This window comes from Cydia pomonella, chromosome 21, assembly GCF_033807575.1.
Source record: "Cydia pomonella isolate Wapato2018A chromosome 21, ilCydPomo1, whole genome shotgun sequence".
Classification (NCBI taxonomy): domain Eukaryota; kingdom Metazoa; phylum Arthropoda; class Insecta; order Lepidoptera; family Tortricidae; genus Cydia; species Cydia pomonella.
In genome coordinates this window covers 11,289,109-11,312,119 of record NC_084723.1, presented here as the reverse complement: position 1 = coordinate 11,312,119, position 23,011 = coordinate 11,289,109, and the positions used below count along the sequence as shown (strand labels likewise).

Genomic DNA, 23,011 nt, shown 5'->3' with positions numbered 1-23,011 from the left:
AGCTACGCCCCTGACTATTGTGAGATATTGTTCACTACTTATTGGTATAGGACTCAAACAATACTTCCGTAATATTTCACACATAGTAATTCACTTGTTTTTCTTACTTTTGTCACACAAAACTAACCTACAAGTAAACTTTTTCTTCCTTAATGGACTCCTTAACAACCTAACATTAGGAACTCCGCAACCCTTTCTATGTACCCATTCACCACAACAGAGGGCGCTAGGACGTGACTACCATTCGGAATGAGATGTCGTTCCAAAACAGCACATGTTTTCAGAAACTCGCTTTTATTTCTTTTTTTCCTTATTGGCATTTTGGTATTGACTTTGACAGTGAAATATGGAAAAATGTAGTCGGAATAACTGATTAAACTGATATTACCAATTCGTCTCACTACGTGCATGTATAAATGATGTTAGTATTCATGGAGAAAAATATGAGCTATCAAATATGTGTCTTTTACTATACTATATCTTAATAAACGTAATTAATTGTAATTAAAAATGTAATTAATTGAAAGGCATAGGGATGTGACGACCCTATCGCCTGTAATGCAGGGCAGCTTGTGGCGAGCTGTTGGAAATTAGCGACCCCATGTCCCGAGTGCTCCTGGGGAGTTCTGTCACCGAAGGAGGGTGGGTGAAACAGGATTTTCTCGGCCTCCATCTTGCCTTAGCCGGTCGGCCAGAGTGGAGCCGCGTTCTCCAGGGTAGATGTGGAAACGTATGTGGCGAGTTGGTAATATGTTTAAAGTCCAGTGACACCTCTCTACTCTCAGTCCTAACACAGGTGTTGTCCTTGAGCTATCCTAGATGTCGCTTTTTTGGGAAGCCAGGCAACAATCGTCACATAATAAGAAGTATATTAGTTTTTTTTTCGTTAAAAACTGACGAGAAAGTTGCATTTTATCTTCAAAAGTGGCAAAGTCCTCCAAATTTTGAATTGTGTTGGGTTGATAGTGAACATTTTTGTGTTTCACTAAATAGCAAAGTTTGTTTAACCGTGCCTTGACCCTCGCAACTCTCAACATTCCACTTATCTAACCACTGACAACTTTACTCTCTGTGAATCAAATAACTATTATTACCTGCATGCGCCTGCAAATGATTTCACTAACTTGTTGGTCTGCAGTTTATTCTACACATAGATACCGGCAAACTTTTGGAATATGTAACCTTGCCTTTAAGTTCGTTTAATCATATTATTGTTTGCGACAGAGATGGAAATACAGCATAACAGTGTAACAAGAACAGTATAACTTTGTACTGTATTTCCATTTCTGTCGTGCAAATAATTATTGAATTAAACAAACTTAAAGGCGCAGTCACATGTTCAAGAACTTTTTCGGTACCTGCATCAGAAATAGGAAGGCCAAACACGGAAATAATTCTCTAAAATCGAACTGTGGCTTGAATTAAATTACCTATTAATGCGCATGCCAAATTTGGTACCTAAGCTTAAACTTAAGATTTACATAGAGCTAAAATCAACACGCAAAGTTAGTTTGGGTTGAAAGTCAAAGTCTGACCTGAGTCGGTCGTAGTGGCTTAAATCTTACCTGCACCCTTAGAGTAGAATACATAAAGTATATAGCTATTACATTAGACACAAAGTTCTTAGTGGCGAACGACCAGATCGTACAATCTGGCCTTACGGGCACTAGAGTCAGACCAGATTTGGACCCGGGTACGTCCTTAAACTACGTCTATGGTATGTACGTCGAGGTATGGGCATTGTGAATGTCATCTCGCTTTGTGTGGTAGGGCACAGGATAGCTGATGTCATTCCAGATCTAGAGCTGAGCCCAACTGGGGCAGGACCTCCACCTTACAGAAAATCGTAGCCAAATAACACTAGACCCTACTCATAGTGTTGTGTTCCTGCCGGTGAGTAAGGTTGCCAGAACTCAACGAGGGGGGGGGGGTTAGGTTCGATAACTCGCACGTAACACTTCTTACTTTACAGGATTTGTCTATACCATCCCATTACTGGTGCCAGTCGCATTCTCTCATTCATTCCATTAATGCTGGCTCTTGTGAATATATGTACCTGTAGGTACTCCTGACCTCTTAATAACAGGGTAAAAACATTAGTAAGTCAATAGTCAAAATTAAGTAAGCAGCATTTGCTCTTTATAGGCTTTCCAAGGTAGTAAATAATGACGCTTTACTTGTTGCATATCATGGACTTGTTGGATCGGTACTACGATATGGAGTCATCTTTTGGGGCAATGCTGCTGATAAAGACGCAGTACTCAAAGCCCAAAAAAGATGTGTACGATCTATGTGTGGTCTAAAAATTATAGATAGTTGTATTCCGTACTTTAGATCACTAAATATCCTAACTTTGCCCTGTCTATATATCTTGGAAATGTCTGTCTTTGTGAAATGTAATCCAAACCTTTTTGATAAAATTGCTGACACACGTAAGCTCCCTGTACGATTTCAATACAAAAATGAATTATGCCATAAAGTGTGTAAAACAGCCATGGTGCGCAAAAGTGTGCTAGGAATGGCACCTCAAATATTTATAATAGAATTCCGAACAATATTAAAGAATTAAATATTGCACATTTTAAGAAGGCGTTAAAAACGCTACTACTCACGAAATGTTAGTATACAACAGTTTTTGAATGATAATGATTTATAGCTCTTTTCTATTTTTGACATTATTTGTAGTTCTATAAAATTTCATTGTTGACATTCTTTAATATTTTATTTTTATTGTGAGTTTATCTTTCTGAAGTGATTTATTATTTTTGTAATTGATTTGACTAATGAAGCATGAATACCTTAGACCTGTGCATGTTAACTTAATTTTATATAAAAACAAATTCGTACGCCAAGCGTCAAAACATAGTGTTCGCAATATGCTTTACCTCTAAGACCAATACAATGTACCTATGTTATAACGAATAAATATATCAATCAATCAATCAATCAATCAATAGTTTTAGCGATTAATTAGGGTTAGCGACGGGTGGGCGGAGATTTATTCAGGATAAACCCTGCCGATAAAGAATTAGTATTGGCTTTCGAGGAATAATCATTTTGTATGGAAAGCTAATGGAACAGGTAATGAGGCTTTGTTCTTTTGGGATATTACCGGGTTGATGATGAAAACTAATACTTATACCAATATTTAACTTTATTCGTTTATTACAAATATAGTAGCAACCAATTTACAATAAATATTTCAAGACGTCTTCACTAATATAACTTGTCCGTACTCGAACTGGCCGCTTGTCACTACTTACCCGCCTTTATATAACAATTCAAAATGGCGGGAACCAGTGACAAGTAAGAGTCAATTGATAGTGTTTTTTATCTTGTCATAAATAAAAGTATGAATAGACAAAATATAAGCTATTTATAATGTTGAAGATTTTTCATTTTAGTAAATGCTGTATAATTTTCCTCACCATATATATCAATTATGTATGAAAAATGTTCACTGCTACATAGACTTCTCTATGATTATCACAAAAATCAATCGAGTGCAGTCCCTATCCGACGTTAAATATAATAATCCAAAAAACGCAGCCCTTGCTTGCTTCTCGAAACCCGCGCTCATCTCGATACTTCGCGCGTAGTGATTTTGTGTTTGCGCTAGCTAATTCTATACGGTCGTATGCGGCAAACGGGTTTTACCGCTTAAAGTAAAAAACAAGAATTAATCGAATAACTACATAATCTTTGATACGATATCAAAGCTCTGGCTATAAAAGTTAATCAATCGTGTAACGTCAACTACATAAATGAAGTCGATACCATGAATAACCAGTTCCCCTAACAATAATGCTTAATACTGTGGGACATAGTCCTATAATATATATTTTATTTATAATTTCATGTTTTTTTTTTATTGCTGAGATAAATCAAGTTACCTCACGCCAAAATACCTATACAATGAGTCGTCTTAAACACCGATGTCACGTTTAAAGGACTATGTGTCAAAATGGTCCCAAAACTAACAGAGTTGAGAACTCGCTCATTAGAAAGGTATTTCTATGTACTTCATTTCGGTCTGTAGACTTCAAGTGGAATTCCATTGCAGAACTGAGATATTTGTATTTTAGTCAAAATGTCATCACCCTTATTACCTAGACAATAGAGTCCAATGCGGAGCGAGCGCGGCGCTCGCAGCGGTACGCGAACATCTACCCTGCAGTAATTAATTTACTTGGAGTTTTTTGGTGCCCATAGAACAAAATGAAGTACATAGAAATACCTATCTAATGACCTATCTCGCATTTCTGTTTGTTTTTGGTCCAGGCTCCATACAAAGTTACCCATGGTGTAAACTCTAAATGCGTTATAATATTAAAAACACTGTATATTTACTAGCCTCTAAATATATCCGGACACAAAACCGGATTTAAAATGCTTCACGCCTACCTGTTCAATATGAGATAAGCTCCGGACAAAGTGAATTGTATAAATTTCACCCTTCTCACGTTCCGGATGAAAGAATCGGTTGATTTGTTCTTAAAAATACGGATGCCGAATTCGGTGTGCTGTGTGCTTAGGACGGAATGGCGGAGGTGGAATAGGATAGCGTGATGTGCTTGTCTTTATCCACTTTACCAGGTTGGCTGTAGGTTAGGTAAGGACATTGACATGCCATTTTCTCTCTACCGTATAAGCGCATAATGAGGGTCATCACGTTTAATTTCACCGCTAGGGGCGCTAGTGTAGACGAAGGTCTTTCAAAATGTCAAATGCATAGAATTTGTGGAGCTTCCAAGCCTTTTGCTTGCAATTGTGGTAAATATTTTTCAATCTTTGATTTATCATGGTAAACATTAGATATAGTTCAATGTTAGTGATTTAAAAGTGCAAACCTAAATATACCTATGCAAAATTAAACAGGTTATAAAAAACAGCTTCAGACGTCAAACTCAGCTCAGAGATCAGCTGACTAACCTTTGCGTATACGTAAGAATCTCTTGATTTTTAGGGTTCCGTACCTCGAAAAGAAAAAACGGAACCCTTATAGGATCACTTTGTTGTCCGTCCGTCCGTCTGTCTGTCAAGACCCTTTTTCTCAGGAACAAATTCAAGTCCCTTAGGTTGTTCAGAATACAAAATTTCGTAAAGTAGCTCAAACAGTTATTGATAAATTAACGTTTCAAAACCGGCATTTTTGACTGACTTATAGATCAAAAACCTAACCCACTTCCAGATGACCTAGACTCTTGATATGTGGTACCTATCAAGGTAGACTGTTAGGTGTATATAGAGGATTGAATCTGAAAATTGAAAATTGATAGATAATTCGATAGAAAATATCATATACCAATGATAATTATTAGGCATATCTTGAACTTCAATTACATCCCAAGTAAAATAAATGCATTGTAAAAATTTTCTACACAGAACTTGGCACACATGATCTCAATATTATTTTATCGGCGAAGTCAACAAGAACGCATATACTCGAACTTCATATTTTCTACACAGAACTTGGCGCACATGATCTCAATATTATTTTATCGGCGAAGTCAACAAGAACGCATATACTCGAACTTCATATTTTCTACACAGAACTTGGCGCACATGATCTCAATATTATTTTGTCGGCGAAGTCAACAAGAACGCATATACTCGAACTTCATATTTTCTACACAGAACTTGGCGCACATGATCTCAATATTATTTTGTCGGCGAAGTCAACAAGAACGCATATACTCGAACTTCATATTGATCTTGGCTCTCATTTCACATTTATGTTTATAATGGGATAGCAGGCACCTTATACTGACATTGAAAAGATATTTGAATAACATCAGTTTGACATCAGTCTGATATCAGTACACGTTCGAATTGGCCTGATAGTTTGTTTCTTCCAGTACATACTTTCCGTGTTAAAATTACGAACATTTATGACTACAATAACTCTTTATAGTACACATGGTGCTACTTTATCGTACTATTGCGAAAATTAGCATATTATGTTACTGTGCCGAACATTTAAAGGGCCATATGTACTGTAAAAAGTTGTACGATACATGTGCGAATAGGCAATTCGCAACTCGTGTCGATTTAAAACACTCCCTTCGGTCGTGTTTTAATTTATCGCCACTCGTTTCGAATTTCCTATTCTTCGCACTTGTATCGTAGTGTACTATTATTTCACACCTCAAAATAACAAGTTGAGCTTAAGTAATAATAGAGCGTCCATTTACCCTTTTGCTATGGAACGTCACTTAAATATTGTGAGCTTTAAAAGCCAGGATATTTTTCCAGGTATAAATACTTTGTATTGTCACGGTATTAAATATCGTCACGGACAGAGTGTCAAAATATGTATACACGACCTTATTGCTCATACATTAAAGTAACGCGTACATATTTTTGGCACTTTGTCTGTGTCGATATTTAATACCTTAACTGTACAATAATCTAAAAAATAAAGCCATAAATATTTATAATCAAGTAATCACACTAAGGGCCTGGTTCACAATGTCTGTCATGTCGCAAGTGTAGTCCTAAATATGCTACTGACATCTGACATCTGACGAATAAAGAAAAAAAAACCCAAATCCTAAACTAAAATAAAAATTCACCCCTCGGCAAGGTGCCGTAGATGCTGGCAGCATTACCCCGCTGGATTCCAATACTAATGCGCTGTGCGAGGAAGCTGCCAGCCCTACGGTCCCCAGTCGCATCCACAAGCCTCTTTGACAAAGCCCCAAAAAATTTCAGGGCACCGGGACCCCACGGGCCAAGTGTTTCCACACCAAAAGGGGTAAAACTATATTCTTGTAATAACTTCATAAATAAATAAAGTCATCGTTGGCGTTTCACAATCTTCAAATAGGTAAGCTTAACTGGTAGACACGTAGATAAAGTGCTAAGTTTTGGAGGACGTTTTATCTGGCAGTTAATTTATTTGTTAATTAGCTATCCAATACTTTACTTGGACATTGTGAAACAGGCCCTAAAGGGGTCTACTAATTACCATACCATACCATATCGGCCTGTCAGTTATTCGCAAAAGCTGACAATCGCGAGGGCCCCTTAAGTGACAATGTCAAAAGTAACAAATGAGGTAATTACACTGGCAATGAAAAATACAAAAAAGGTTTTAAATAAATTGTAGGTGATTACGCTCACAATTTACTTGAACGAAACAATATTTTATATCACTTTAATAATTGCAATCCACTTACTGGAATCATTTTGAAATTCTGATGGAACATTTTACTAATGTTACTACAGTGGAACCTCGTTAAAACGAAAGAGGACCCGCGCTAAATCAGCTTTTATGTAGTCCACCAAATGTAGTCCTCATTTTCCTCTCTGGGTATTCACAGTACCTATTGAATATACAGGGTGATTCATGAGACGTGAGCAGGACTAAGCCTACACAATCAGTAAATGTTAATGAACCGTTCATCATCATATTTAAGTAAAACAATCTCGGTTTATTTCTGTTATTTAACTTTTTGGGAAGGACAAATTTGATAATCTACAATCATGGACACCCTACAACACTTAATTAAGAAAGATAAAACCTCTTTAACCGTTATGACAGCAGTTTGATTATGAAGAAAACAAAATGTCACACTTGAGTGAGATACGATTTTTCAAAAGTAACCAGACTCCGATGACATTCAATTTGTCACTTGTTATGGATAAAACAAAGAGGGTGACCATACATGGCGTAAATAAATTAAAACATTTTTTTTTGAACAGTAAAAATTAAAAGAACGTTAATCTCACAAATACTGGTATGAAACAGTTGCTTATAACTTACTGAATGCTCAAGCTTGATCCTGCTCACGTCTCCTGAATCACCCTGTATTTTGACACAATTTGTTATATGTTAACCACAGATGGTGTTTGATTTTTTTCGAATTTTCAATTAATATAAGAGGTATGAGCATTTAAAATTTTGTATGAAATCTGTTTTTCGCTCATAATTTTAACAATAGTCAAAAAATCCAAAAAAATTTAACGTAGGGGCATAGCTATGGTTGATTTACATCAAACTATGTAGAAATATTTTCCATAATGTCAATATCTGGAGAGGATAATGGGGACTAAATTTGTATGGAGAAACGCCCGTCCCGTTTCCTCTTAACTCGAAGCTAGCACGGTTCTCCATTCAAACGTAGTTACACTCTCATTACGACTAACTAGATTGCTCTAAAACTTTGTACTTGCCATAGGATAAGGTATATAGTAAAGGCTGTAATTAGTTAATGTAGCCTCAGATACCGTAATTAAAAACCTGTATGTTATTATATTTTCATACAAAAATTGTTTTTGGTCTTTTTCGTTTGTTTTATAATGTGTTGAGTTGTTATACTGTGTGTAAATCGATTACGGGCGATAAATTAAACCAGATATAGAATTTATCAGTGTAATAATTAATTAAGAAGTTTTTTAAGGTACACATAATTATGACCCTGTAATTAATTTTTGAAAATTTACCGGGTAGCAATGTACGGAAAATATTACGAGACAGCATGACACGTCATTACGTGATACGTACTTTTGATAGTACAGTCAAGTGTAAAAATATGGGTGTACACATCTTACTCAAAGATATGTCCCATAGCATCTTATTCCAGTGCAATAAGAGCGTAGTACCATATTTATGAGACGATTTATTCGATACTTATTTTTGCACTCGACTGTAACTGCCAACAAGCGTAGACAGTTACTTTAAAAAGCTCGTATCTCTTTACTTTTATGTTGCTTTATCTTGCGCGCCGAATTATTTTGTATGGTTAATTTTTTCATTTTATTTCTATGCAAAAAATATCTCAATACATATACTTCTTAGGTCCTAACCACCGTTTAAAAATTAGCTCGTAATGAATAAGCAAACCAATTTACTGTTTCTTCGTTATCCCGTCCTTTACGTGGACGACTGTGATTTTATCGACAGTTTATATACTTAAATCTTTTATTTATATCAAGTATTTATATTAGTATTAATAATTAATATATGTTTAAAGTAGTAATTATTACTACTTTAAATATATACTCAAAGTAGTAATTATTACTACTTTAAATATATATTAATTATTAATATTTCAAGGAAACTACTATAATAAAACTTTTAGGTTATTGATACATTATGCGAGGAAGCTGCCAGCTTTTCGGTCACCAGTTACGTCGACCAGATGCTTCGCGATTTCTGCAAAAAACTTGTGCGCGCTGAAAACGCATTGACCTAGAGTTGTAACGCCAAATTTCTCAAATACAACCCAGCTCTTGAAATAAACAATACCACGGGTCAATTTGTTACCCGTAAACACGTTTTTTTTGAAATTTATATCCTAAACATAACATCTAAAATGCATAGATGTCCAAGACGTGACTGTCCCATAACGCAACGGATGTCAAACTCAATAAAAGGCACCTACAAAAATTTATATGGCACATTTTCTTAGTGATTTCTTGGCTGATAAATCCTTTTTGGCATGGAGTTACCAAAGGTCGCTAGGTTTCCCTCGCATAAATAAATAATACATGAACTAAATTGTTTTTTCTTTTCTTCACATGTGCAGCGCATAGGAACCAGTTTTAACTCAGTAGTTATTAGGACAAAATGGAACGACCGCCCCGAAACCGCCGTTCCATACAAACGCCCCCATTTCCCTGTCTGGATATTAACAATATTGGAAATATTTTCACACAATTTGATGTGTTTTAATTAAAGCTATGCCCGACCGTTAGATTTTTTCGTTTTTTTTTTTCGATTCGAAATTTAAAAATTGGTATGAACCATGGACCTAGAATACTAAGGACATAGTTTTGCTAAAACACAAATAGGATTCCATTATCCACCAATTTTCTAGTATTTACGCGTGACACACACATTGACAGTTATCTCTATGGCCTCATCCACCAATCTGCCGTCAGTTGAATTGAAACGTCAGTGCATTAATTGTTCGAAGAAAAAAATTAAATACGTGGTCGAATGTTGCAAAAATTATAACGATCGAAAGAAAAAAAGCCGGATAAATGTTCATAAATAAGTTAATCAAGTATCACATTATCTTTCATAAAATATGATATTCATCCATGAAGTTGTACCTAAAGTGGAGGGCGCTCTCACTTTATTTGCCATACTAAATTGAACCTTATTAAACTCAATCCGCCTAGGTATACAGTCGTGACACGCACACATTGAATCCTTCCGCCATTGCAGTGTCACAGCTGGTCGTCAGTTGCGCGGTCTGTCAAATTGTTCCTCTATGGTATGAACCCTGTCTTTCGCTCCTAACTTATATAATTATTTAAAAAAAATATTTTCCATAATGTCAATATCCAGGGAGGGAAATGAGGACTACGTTTGTATGGAGAATCGATCGTCCTCATTCCTCTTAATAAGGAAAAATGTGCTCCATTGGTGTTGCCACATTGTTTGGATTACTGCTACTAGCAACAGAGTAGCACTACAGATGTAACTTTACTTAAAACATGCCAGCGCGAGACGCGTTACGAACGTAACCAATAACACGAGAAAAACTATTTGTAGCAAAAAGCGTCTACGAACAGAAAACCCGTCTATTTAGTCGCGGGTAGTGAATGTTTAAAGAATACTACCCGTCTCGTGTTGCAGGAGTCCATGGGTACTTGCTTACCATCAGGCGATACGTCTCCTCATTTGCTTCCTATTTAAAAAAACTGATTAACACTTTGTATTAGTGTAGAACACTTTGATGACCAGTCTGGCTTAGTGGGTAGTGACCCTGCCTATGAAGCCGATGGTCCCGGGTTCAAATCCTGGTAAGGGCATTTATTCGTGTGATGAGCATGGATATTCCTGAGTCATTGGTGTTTTCTATGTATTTAAGTATTTATAAATATTTATATATTATATATATCGTTGCCTAAGTACCCTCAACACAAGCCTTATTGAGCTTACTGTGGGATTTAGTCAATTTGTGTAATAATGTCCTATAATATTTATTTATTTATTTGTAGTAGACCAAGGGTTAAACCCATTGTGCCTTGTATACTTACTGAGAAATTAACTTCGAAAGCAGAGTACAGGCAAGAAAACATTCGTAGAAATAGAATTTTGTAATAATGGAAACAGGCACCATTAAATTTGAAAATCATTAAACACTTAACCTGATGTGAACTTAAAAAGTCCTGCCTACTGATTTCTCATTTTTTAGCATTAGAAAAATAACTCTCCGATCTTGAAATGTCTCTTTAAAAAAAAAACATCCTATATACGTCCCACTGCTGGGCACAGGCCTCCTCTCATGCGCAAGAGGGCTCGGGCTATATAATAGTCCCCACGCTAGCTCAATGCGGATTGGGGACTTCACATACACCTTTGAATTTCTTCGCAGATGTATGCAGGTTTCCTCACGATGTTTTCCTTCACCGAAAAGCTAGTGGTAAATATCAAATGAGATTTCGTACATAAGTTCCGAAAAACTTATTGGTACAGTCAGCATCAAAAATAGCGGATGAAACAACGCTCCAAAAGTCTCTGATATTCCGGAATTTTTTTCTAAATGTAGGTAAACCTCTAAAATTCACGTCCTAAATATCTTTTACAGTCTAAATTGTAATAGAACCATCACTTTCTGTTAAACTGTTACAGAATGGTAGATACTTTTGAAGCGTTATTTGATCCACTACTTTTGATGCTGACTGTACGAGCCAGGATTTGAACCCGCGACCTCGTCCACTACCACCGTCGTCCGTCGTGTCGTGTCGTGTCTCTTTATTAAAAATATTTTTGAAAAATAAGTAAGCTAAAAAAACGAGGTATATGAAAAAGTAACCCATAAGGAAATGACAAAATAATGAACCTTAATTAAGTCAGATGCACGTTCAAACTGGCCTGTTTGTTTTGTTTTTTTTCATTCAGTTCATTATTTTATTATTCCTTAAACTTATCTCTATTCAGTGGAAAATGTTTCCTCCCGAAGTGGAATTTCATAGAAAAAGTACCGTTATTTCGCTAGGATCGCAAAGCTATTCTCCCTTCTTAATAAATTGTTATCTCATGATACCGTTACAAAGATACCTTCGTCTAAACTTTATTTTAAAAAATCACGGAACTATTTACCCGAGTTCCGGAGTTACAGTGAGCTTTGAGCGAAAAAATTAAGAGAATGAAAAATTTTAGCGCTTTAAGTTTTAATTGACTTTTAGTGTTACTTATTTAGATTGCAGCAGAAGTGGGATTTTCTAGCTTTTGCTGTAGATTCGTCAAATGTTTTAGAAAAGTACATTTTAAAATATGTTATTTACAATAACAATATGCATAATGAATATATACAGAGGATTACTATAACTAGCTTAAATTTAAAATAGGCCCTTGAGGCATTGTACCAAGGATGCTGTCGTCATTTCCTAGTTGTATCGCAATGCTGATACGTTGTGCGAGGAAACCGCCAGCTCTTCGGTCACCAGTTACGTCAACCAGGCGCTTCGTGATTTCTGCAAAAACTTTGTACGCGTCAGGAACCCATGGACCCTAGAGTTTCAATGCCAAATAGTACTCTCTTCCGAGGCTCTTATATTTATTAAGTTGTTTATTAGGGGCGGTAAACTAGAATTGACGAACAAGTGTTAATATTAAGCCCAAAGCCGAAGGCTAGGGATTAATTAACACGAGTTTCTAATTCTTGTACCGCCCGTGGCACACAATGTTTTTCATTACACTTGTGAGGACAAAACTAAATTTTAAATGAAATAATTGTTAAATACGGCGACATTTCAAACATTCGTCCGCCATATTGTCACAGGTGAGGCATCAAAGGCACAGACATATCCAACATTCAGCCACGATTGAAAATTGTGTAAAAATGTTTTAAACGGTTATTAAATCAATTTAAGTTAATTTGTGGTAAAAGCTTTTGTCGCCGATATTATTTTTTTAAAGTAGGTATGTATATTACTTTAAAAAAATAATATCGGCGACAAAAGCTTTTACCACAAATTAACTTTTTGCCAAAAACTTAGCAGCGTATTCGTGCGAGTCTCGTGTTTTAATATCGAAAGATTATTCACTTCAACTATATTATTACTGCCTTCGAATCCACTTATCTTCATCTCAAGATGTGTCATTGAGCACTCATACTTGTGGTTACATAAGAGAACATCATTACAAAACGTCTTATATCCTGTCACTATTTCACGAAAACCTTCCTTAACGTGTCTAAAATAAAGCTCATTTTAAAACACAGATTAAAAAGGTAATACGTCTTTTGAAATGGCATTCTTGTTAGACGTATGAAGGCTGGAAACGATATTAATTTGTGCGTAATTTCGGCGTGCGCTCGCTTTAAGGATATTAAATTTTATAATTGATGCGGCTAAAATAATTCAAGTATTATCGTCGACATTTTGCTTTTATTCGTAATACTCTGTTTGTACGCGATTATACTGTTTTGTACATGAGCTTCGGTTTTTAAGATTTCATTTTACGCAAATCTTGTACAAATATTTAAATATAGATATTTTTGGTCATAGTTTGTGAGTGTTCAAGAACAAAGTTCGGCAAATTTTGTTTTCTAGTAATTGACTGGTTCCAGTCATATTTTTCATAGTTTTAAATTGTATGTCTTGTTAGTTTACTTGCGTGTAATTTATAATTGCGTAATTTACATTCCTATGTAATAATTTTCTTAGTAACGTAGGAAGCTTTAGGCCTATTTTTAGTTCATTTATTTAAGACATATTTGTAAAAGACCCGGGTGCGTCCTTAAACTACGTCCAAAAGAGAGGTATGGGCATTGTGAATCTCATCTCGCTTTGTGTGGTAGGGCACAACCAGTGGATGTCATTCCAGATCTAGAGCAGAGCCCAACTGGAGAAGTACCTCCACCTTACAGAAAACAGCAGCCAAATAACACTAGACCCTACTCATAGTGTTGCGTTCCTGCCGGTGAGTAAGGTTGCCAGAGCTCAATGAGGGGCGGGCGGGTTTAGGGTCGGCAACGCGCATGTGACTCCTCTGGAGTTGCAGGCGTACATAGGCTACGGTGACTGCTTACCATCAGGCGGGCCGTATGCTTGTTTGCCACCGACGTAGTATAAAGTGAGTGAAGTGGGTGAAGTATTCGAAAAAAGCCTTAAATGCCCTGCGCGTGCAATATAATAATGCACTCAGAATGTTGTTGGGGTTGCCCACATGGTGTAGTGCATCGCGCATGTTCGCCGAGGCCCATACAGACGATTTTCACGCGATTATACGAAAGCGAATCGTCTCGATGATGGGCAGGCTTAGGGGCAGTACCAACAGCATTCTGGAAGTAATTGCAGAGAGGGTTGAGAATCCTATACTGGCGCATTGGATTCGCCAAGTTATAGGATTTTTGAAATTTAGAAAATAGGTTAGGTATTTTAGTTGTAATATTATAATAAGTACAAAATTAACATTAGTTCCTAAGTTATACTAACAAATATGGATGGTTGTAAAATCCGAAATAAATATTTTCAATTCAATTCAATAAAAAAAAATAAAAAAATAAAAGGCTGTTTTTTTTTATGAAGGATAGGCAGTCGTTTGTAGATAGATGTTTGTTTTCTAAATAAAATAATAATAATACAAATATAAATTAAACGCTCAAAGAGACAAGATCCTAAGAGCGTTTTCACATTTTCAAACTCGATATCTGATGATGGAATGTATGGATAGGTGTTCACAGAACTGATCGAATCAGATACACGGAACTGCGATCCAGAACTCGAGTTGTAGACGTAGATATTAAGACCGCTAAGCTTAAGTGGGACTGAGCTGGACATGTCTGCGGCATGCACCCTGAACGGAGGACGAAAATGGTTACCAAGTGGAACCCACGAAACACTATAGATGGTGCTGGCCGGGATGCAGGCAGACCTAAAAGGAGATGGCGGGACCACTTGGATTTATCAAGATTGGCGGGAATATACAATTGACAGGGTTTTGATGCGAGGGAGGCATTTGCTCAGCAGTGGGATAATTAATTAAGTAGGCAAAAAAAAGAGAATTATGGCCTACGTAACCCTATTATGATTAGATTGGAACTTCCGTTTTTCCTGTACTAATGTCACACGTGAAAAATGAAACACCTAACTTTCGGCCCTTGAGACCCGACCTCGCATAACTTACATTCCTGCTGTATCTCAGGTAAATCTTGCATAGCACTTATGAGAGACAGGGAAATAATAAAGAATGCTTGAATAACGTAATAAATATTATAGGAAAATTTTACACAGTTATACCCAGTGTCAATAAGCTTTGTGTGATGGTACTTGTGGTGTGGCTATAAGACGACGATATATATAATATATTTTTATATACCGTGGGCCAATTTTTTAATCAAAAATACACCTTTAAAACCTAACAGATTTTAAAGGTGTATTTTTGACCGCATTTAGAGACTAAAGTCATACTAAGATTCCTGAAATGGATGTTGTTTTAGAGATATGAAAATTATTGTTAAAATTCGTTTATATTATATATAACTTAGTAAAATTTTTTTTAGCTGTGACTTGGTTTAGACATACATTAAATTATTAAAGTAAAAACGCAATTTTTATCTTTAAAAAAGTTAATTATTCGTTGTAATGATTTTTTCCCCCAAGGTGTAAGGGCCGGTACAGACGGACTGCAACTCGACTGCAACTTGTATGGGAACTGCATGCCGACTGCACTCCAATTGCAACGTTGACGTGCAGTTCCCATACAAGTTGCAGTCGAGTTGCAGTCCGTCTGTACCGGCCGTAAAATTAAATAACGTGTCGTGTGAAGAAAACGCAAAAAAAAACTTTTTCGGCAAAAACAAATATTTTTTTGCTTCTTATCCTGTTGGGAATGCGTGGTTAAATCGGATATCTATATAAAAACTTTTATAAACATAGAAAACATCCATAACTCAGGAACAAACTTGCCAGGGTTCGAACCCGGGACTTCCTTCTTCGCAGGCAGGGTCACTGGTGACTTTTTGGCTAGCAGGCCGTCAATAAATAACAAAAAAATGACATTTCATATACTAAGTTGCGTATCACGTCATTGGATGGGACGGACTGGTTATTATGCATTTTACTAAATTTATGAAAAAATCTATCAAATAAGTAGGCAACAAATACTCGTGTGTATCTTCAAGTAGGTAACAGAAAAAGTAGTTATAAAAAATATTTATTCACAATGTTTAGTTGAAAGTTACAAGATTAAAGGCGTTTACCGCTTACTTCTATACAATCATATCACCGATATACCGATGCTTAATTTTTACATGTATACACTATACATATCGAATATTATAGGTATATATTATAATATGTTGGCATATGGAAGACAGTTTAGTCGGTCTTAAAAAGTACCAGTCCATATTATGACTTGTTTTTTGCCATAATTTGCGAAATTTCCCCCGTAAATTTGACTGTATTCACATAAAAAGCACCCAAAGCCTGCCGGCAGTTACGTCCTTTTCAAAAATAATCTTATACTATTTGATACAAGAAAAAGTACAAAAGACGTAAAAACCATTTCCCATAAAATGGAGTTTCATTTGGCCACTGTTTTACGGCTGTCTCGATATCCGTGTTGTTTTATGCTGTGTACTTACTCGTAATACTATTCGACATAGGGCGAGCCTCACTGCAAGCAAGTGGAAAAAAAATAGGTAACATACTAAGATCATATCCATGCGGGTCGATTTATTTCGTTTTGCTTACCATAACAGATTATGGTGTCAGTCAGTAATATCAGTTCGAGCGCCATTAATATTAATTTCTTTGTTTTTTGCTTATGATAATATTGTTTAAAGTGTAGTAAACTAATGTGACAGTGTGCAGTGAATGGAGAATTAATCTTGAAACGCGTTTAACCACCATTTTGGAGTCAACGACTGGTAGTCCATGGACTTCTAAAGTTCAGCTCGCTTTACAAGAGCTATAAAACACATTGTTTTGTACTAACCGTACAATTTTAGTCGTATTTAAAGCTCCTAATACCATGACACTGGCGAAATTGTCTCAATGGACTAAAGGCAATTAATTTAAAAATAATGAATGAAGGGCTATCCTACACTTGCGTCTTCCGAGCGTCGGCGTCTAGTCAACTCTATGGCTGCTGCTCGACGCAACGTTGGCGAAACTGCGCTGCGACGCCATTCTCCATAGCGCTGACTAGACGACGACGCTCAAAAGACGCTATACTGGCCCCATTCTTATTGCCCGTAAGGCCGGTGCTTACATATTTGCCAATGTTATTGAGCTTACTGTAGGGCTAAGTCGATTTGTGTAAAATTGTCCCAGAGTATAATGTAGATTCGTAGGTTATGAATTTATCTGGAAATGCACTAAGAGAAAGCTTTTAATGGCTTGCACGTTTTTAAATGCTTAAGTTTATATAAAAGGTCAAAATAAATGCGAAACTGGGTGAAAGGCAGTTTCATCTAATGTTAAATAGCTTTAGCCTTTAAAATATATAATGTAAATGCCCTTTGCTCTAAAAGTTGTTGACCCTAAAACGTCTTAGCACTTGACACGTATATAGAGGGTGGGCAAATAAGAGTGATACACTTTGTTTTTAAATTTTAATTATATTGAGTGCGAAATTTATTAAATATTTTTTCAAAAATTTATTATTCAGGGTTGGCAATTTTATATAGAAGGTAATTTCTGCCAAAATGTCTACCTCTAGCAGCAAGCTTTTTTTTTGCAAATTTTTGTGTTGCTTAAAACACATTGTTTGCTCGATTAATTTCGATTTGATTGGCATCCAAATTCCCCAAATTTTGCAGCTCTTGACTTATTTCTGTGGGGCTATCTAAAATAACGTGTCTATGCTAAGAATAAATGGTCGCGCACTGTGCGGTTTAAGAGGAATTTCCTCCCGCGGACGCTCCGGCTGTGGAATGAGCTCCCTGCCGAGGTTTTCCCGAGGGTATACAGTATGGGGTTCTTCAAAAAAGGAGTGTACAGGTTTTTAAAGGGTCGGCAACGCGCATGTAACACCTCTGGAGTTGCAGGCGTCCACAGTCTACGGTGACGGCTTACTATCAGGCGGGCCGTATGCTTGTTTGCCACCGACGTGATATAAAAAAAAAGCTGATGAAATTTAAACAGTTATAACCGACCATTCGACACAAATTTTAAAAGATAATACCGAAAATGTGCGAAAATTGCTAAAAATTACGATGATAAAGGATCACATTTACCTGCTGTTAGTGTATTTGCCAACCTTAAATGATATATTATTAAAAGAATTCTTAATACCTTTTAAACTTAATATACTTAAAATTTAAAAACAAAATGTATATTTCTTATTTGCCCACCCTGTATTAGGCTATTAACCCCTAATCTACAGAAAACATGGAAGATCGTGAGTTCCAGTCTTTCATGATAATAATATGTCAAAGGTTATGTCCAGTATTTCTACGTTGTTGGATTAACACATTACCGCCCATTGTACCCACTTGGGTACACCTGGGTTACGGCGTTTGATTCGATTTTCTACTGTAGCTCTACCAAACAGCATTAGAAAAATAGTGGGTTCCCAAAAGAGGGCGTGGGCGCTAATGAGTTAAGGGTATATGTACGCATTGTACAAAGTTTGGTATTTTTTTGTTTATATTACTTAAGTGTCACACGAACAGCTGCCGCCATACAACGAACAATGGAAGTTGGTACGCTCTTATTTTAAAATGACTTCGTAAAATAACATGGTTTCAGTACCCTAGTGTAAATAAATTCGATTTCGAAACGTGACGTACGCGTTTGCGTTTAGTCTCATTTTGTATTGGATTTAGAAAGAGCGCGCCAAGCGGGACATTTTGGAAACTCAAAATCCTATACAAAATGAGACTTAACGCAAACGCGTTCGTCACGTTATGATGTCGATTAAATTTACACTAGGGGTACTGATGAACATTAAAGTAATATGTATTATATCTCGATAGATATAAGACAATCCTTGTACTAGTTTTTGTTGCTGATATAAAGAAAATACAGAGTTTTGTTTGAGAAAACGAGCGTCGAACAAATTGAGTAAAAATTTAAGATGAGGAAGAATTAATGAGAGTCTCAGGAATTCGTGTTCTTCACTCTCACTGAGTGTAAGCGAGAGCGAGATGGAAGTGCGTGCCCGAGAGCGCGAATATCATGTTTTCTTTTGTACGTTTAAGTAAAACTTGTTCTATACGTTACCTCAAATATATTGCCAAATTTTAGAAGCAATTTTTATATTTTTAGCTTTCCAGTGCCCCTAGTGTAAATTTAGTCGATAGCGAAACGTGACGTACGCGTTTGCGTTAAGTCTCATTTTGTATGGGTTTTTGAACAGCGCGCCAAGCGGGACGTTTTGGAAAGTCAAAAATCATATACAAAATGACACTTAACGCAAACGCGTACGTAACGTTTCGCTGTCGAAAATATTTACACTAGGGGTACTGGATATCTATCGAGCGAAAGTCAAAAACTCAGAATTCGAATCGATAAAATCCCTCGAGAATGCTAATTCATTTTATGCCAACCGTGTTGTGATAAAAAAGCTCTTCTTTTTTTCAACAATATTTTCTGAAACTACTGCACCTTAAGACGACTTGCCTGTTAGTGTGAGTCGCAAGTGCATAAGCTTCTTCTTCTGTAGCTTACTTTAAGAAAAGTTTAAGACGCCATTTTTAGGGTTCCGTAGTCAACTAGGAACCCTTATAGTTTCGCCATGTCCGTCTGTCTGTCTGTCTGTCCGAGGCTTTGCTCCGTGGTCGTTAGTGCTAGAAAGCTGAAATTCGGCATGGATATATAAATCAATAAAGCCGACAAAGTCGTAGAATAAAATCTAAAAATTTAATTTTTTTGAGGGTACCTCCCATACACGTAAAGTGGGGGTGAATTTTTGCTTCAACCCTACAATGTGGGGTATCGTTGGAAAGGTCTTTCAAAACTAATAGGGGTCTTCAACAAACATTTTTTGATAAAGTGAATATATTCGGAGATAATCGCTCCGAAAGAAAAAAAAAATGTGTCCCCCCCCTCTAACTTTTGAACCGTAGGCCCAAAAAATATGAAAAAAATCGTGAAAGTAGAGCTTAAGAAAGACATTAAATGAAAACTATAGCGGACATGATCAGTTTAGCTGTTTTTGAGTTATCGCAAAAAGTTTCCCCTTCATAGTAAAAAGACTTACTTTAATTAGGTACTGATTATGCAAATTTGCCTATTTGTTTAACTCGCGTGAAAGGTACCGTTTCATCCCTTGGTTAACAATTAACTATACTTTAAGCTCCAGTTTAGCTTATTGTGACGGAAGAGTAACTACGGAACCCTACACTGAGCGTGGCCCGACATGCTCTTGGCCGGTTTTTTTACTTTTTCTTATTTCTTTCCAGAAAATGCTGCCTCATCGAAAGTGATTCATGCTTTCCCTCTCCGACCTGGAACTATACAAAATACAATGGAACAACACAAACCTCACCATACTTATAGGCGACGGAGAAGAAAACTCAACTCAACCAACCCTAACAGACACAAAGTGTATCAGTAATGTAACTGACTGTGAAACAGCTTACGATACATTTGAATACGGAGTGGTTGTGCTACTGTTAGTGCTCATAGTTGTGACGGTGATCGGAAACACGTTGATTATTTCGGCCGTTGTGACGACTAAAAGGTTGAGGACTGTGACGAATTGTTTTGTGACGAGTTTGGCGGCCGCTGATTTGTTGGTGGGGATTTTTGTGATGCCGCCGGCGATTGCTGTCCATATTACGGGTGAGTTCAATCAATCAATCAGTTTATTTTGCAATAAAAAGGGTTGGTTTACAAGTATTATGATAATATTCTCAGGTACACTCCTTAATTGGCCATAATGTGTAGCATGCAAAATATTCTCAATTATTTACCTGCATATGTACAAATAATAATAATGTAATTTTTTCCGGTGTTGCCCTTGAGCCATCCTAGATGTCGCTTTTTGTGGCGGCCCATCTTATGGGGGCGAGTCACCGTCTGCCGGAAATAAAATTGAATACGGTTTTATCAGGCAGGCGTCCGGATTGTTATCCCATAGCCCAATATTTAGTCCATCGCTTTCACCCAATAGCCAAGTTCCATCAAGTCTCAAATAGTCCGTACACTCTAGCGGGTGTTGGTTGCCTCTGCGGGCAAGGGCAACATCCGCTCGGTACCTACTTAATTACATCCGACGGTATTGACCCAGAAGACTAGCCAAAGTTAAACGCCAGGTGAAGTTATCCCGTTCCATTCACCAGGCGTTTATAATAGATCAATTGCAATTGTGGTCGTTCAGTAAAACAAAGTGCAGAAGAAAGAGTAAAAAAACATATCGTACCTAGCAAGAATCGTCAAGTGAACAAGTTTGCCGTTGCTGAATATTTACTAGAGCCAGGGCTGAACCATTGAATTGAGCTGCATAACCCTAAAATACTTTCTATAATCGTCGTCTATAATAGACAAGTTCAGGAAGCCATATAAAAACAGGAAGTTCAATTGGGACTATAATTTTAGAATCTCATCCACAAGGGATCCTTAAAATTAGTAAATGTAAGTGAAAACGAATATCGCCGATGAAAAAAAAAACATTGTGAGTATTCTGTGCCGACAAAGTGACATTCCTAGTGCGCAAAACGTTCAATTTGATAAACAAGACCAAGTGCGGGTAGTTCCAAAAACTCGTGCAGCGAAATGTTGACGTCATCTTTAGCATTCTTCGAGACCACGGGGACAATGCTTTCTCGTAACGTCGTAGGTAGTTTTAAATCTTAATTATACGCAAATAAGTCCTGTTTTCGTAAACAATAAACAAATCGCTTATTTACGTTTAAATGGGTTAGAGAAGGGAAACATAACTGTCAGTCAAATCTCGACGGGCGGGGAGATTATGTCGCAAGATGTTTTGTGTGTACTTGAAGGAAAATACGGCCTGTCGAGCGCCATCTTGGTGACGTCGGCTCGTGATTAATTTCTTTGTTTTAGCTCATTAATGTTGTTTAGTTGTGTAATCTACCCATATTTAGCTCCATATATAGCTCCTTGCACTACCTGTTGACTTTTGTATGAGTTCTAAATTTCCTGCTACTATAGTGCTTCTTATTGCATGGTTACCCTAAACTATTACTACTACAGCAATCGGGATACTTGCAGGTACTCTGACCTAACCAGTTCATTACGATGCGTCCTCTTTGACAGCCTCAACCCAAGTGAACGAGCATGGCCAACATTTACCGTGTCCCCACCACCTGCTAAAACTACCGTGTTGTCAATAGTATAATGTTATTTTTCCAACTACCCCTGTATTAATCGGGGTAACATAACAATGTTGTCACGGTATAATTATTATTTGACTGCTATCTTAAATGTAAACATAAATAAATCATGACACTACCTAAAGGTTGTCTGGAAGAGATCGCTTTTTAGCGATAAGACCGCCTGTTGTTACCTGGTTCTATTTTCCTTTAAAATTCATTTGTAGTTTTACATGTATGTAAAATGTATGATTGTTGGTGCAATAAAGAATATTTACTTACTTACTTACTTACTAATAGCTTTTATTATGCAGGGAACTAATGTGGAAGTGTGCAGATAGTAGTAGTAGTGGGTTTCGTTCGACACCCTTTCTTTCGTGAGGGTATGAGGGGCCTCTTCCGCATTCCTGCTTTGGAGACTGTCCATTCGTGCCCCACCGTAACAGCTCGCAGCTTTAAATACACACAATTTCCGGCTACATAAAAAAGTTGTTATTAAATATTTGGACTAGCTAAAATAAATTTATGTAACAGGGCCCTGTAACAGGAGTAAAAATTAAACAATCGGCAGTACTCCTCAAACTAACCAACACACACAATTTTTAATAACTTGTGTTTTGATTTTTAACACACTTGAAAGTTTATTCTAAGACGCATTTTATTGCAAATTTTGTTCAAACTAATGACAGCGTACCATCAGCCGCAAAGGTGACTCTATCAATGAATTCATTCTAATTTCTCCATGCAAATTCGCAGCTCATTGAAGATTTTATTGAATTTGTATGAAAAATAGGAAGTGTAGACTTCATAATATTAAAAGA

General features: G+C 36.7%; 1 protein-coding gene across 2 annotated transcripts in view; it reads left to right on the top strand.

The window, feature by feature from the left end:
* The window catches only part of LOC133529651 (tyramine receptor 1-like), a 115,172-nt gene that overhangs the window by 55,352 nt on the left and 36,809 nt on the right, over nt 1–23,011 (top strand). For both annotated transcript variants that reach the window (XM_061867419.1, XM_061867418.1), the window contains exon 2: nt 20,316–20,697. In XM_061867419.1, coding sequence (XP_061723403.1) covers nt 20,343–20,697 — 355 coding nt within the window. In that variant the 5' untranslated portion in view covers nt 20,316–20,342. The remainder of the gene's footprint in view (nt 1–20,315; nt 20,698–23,011) is intronic.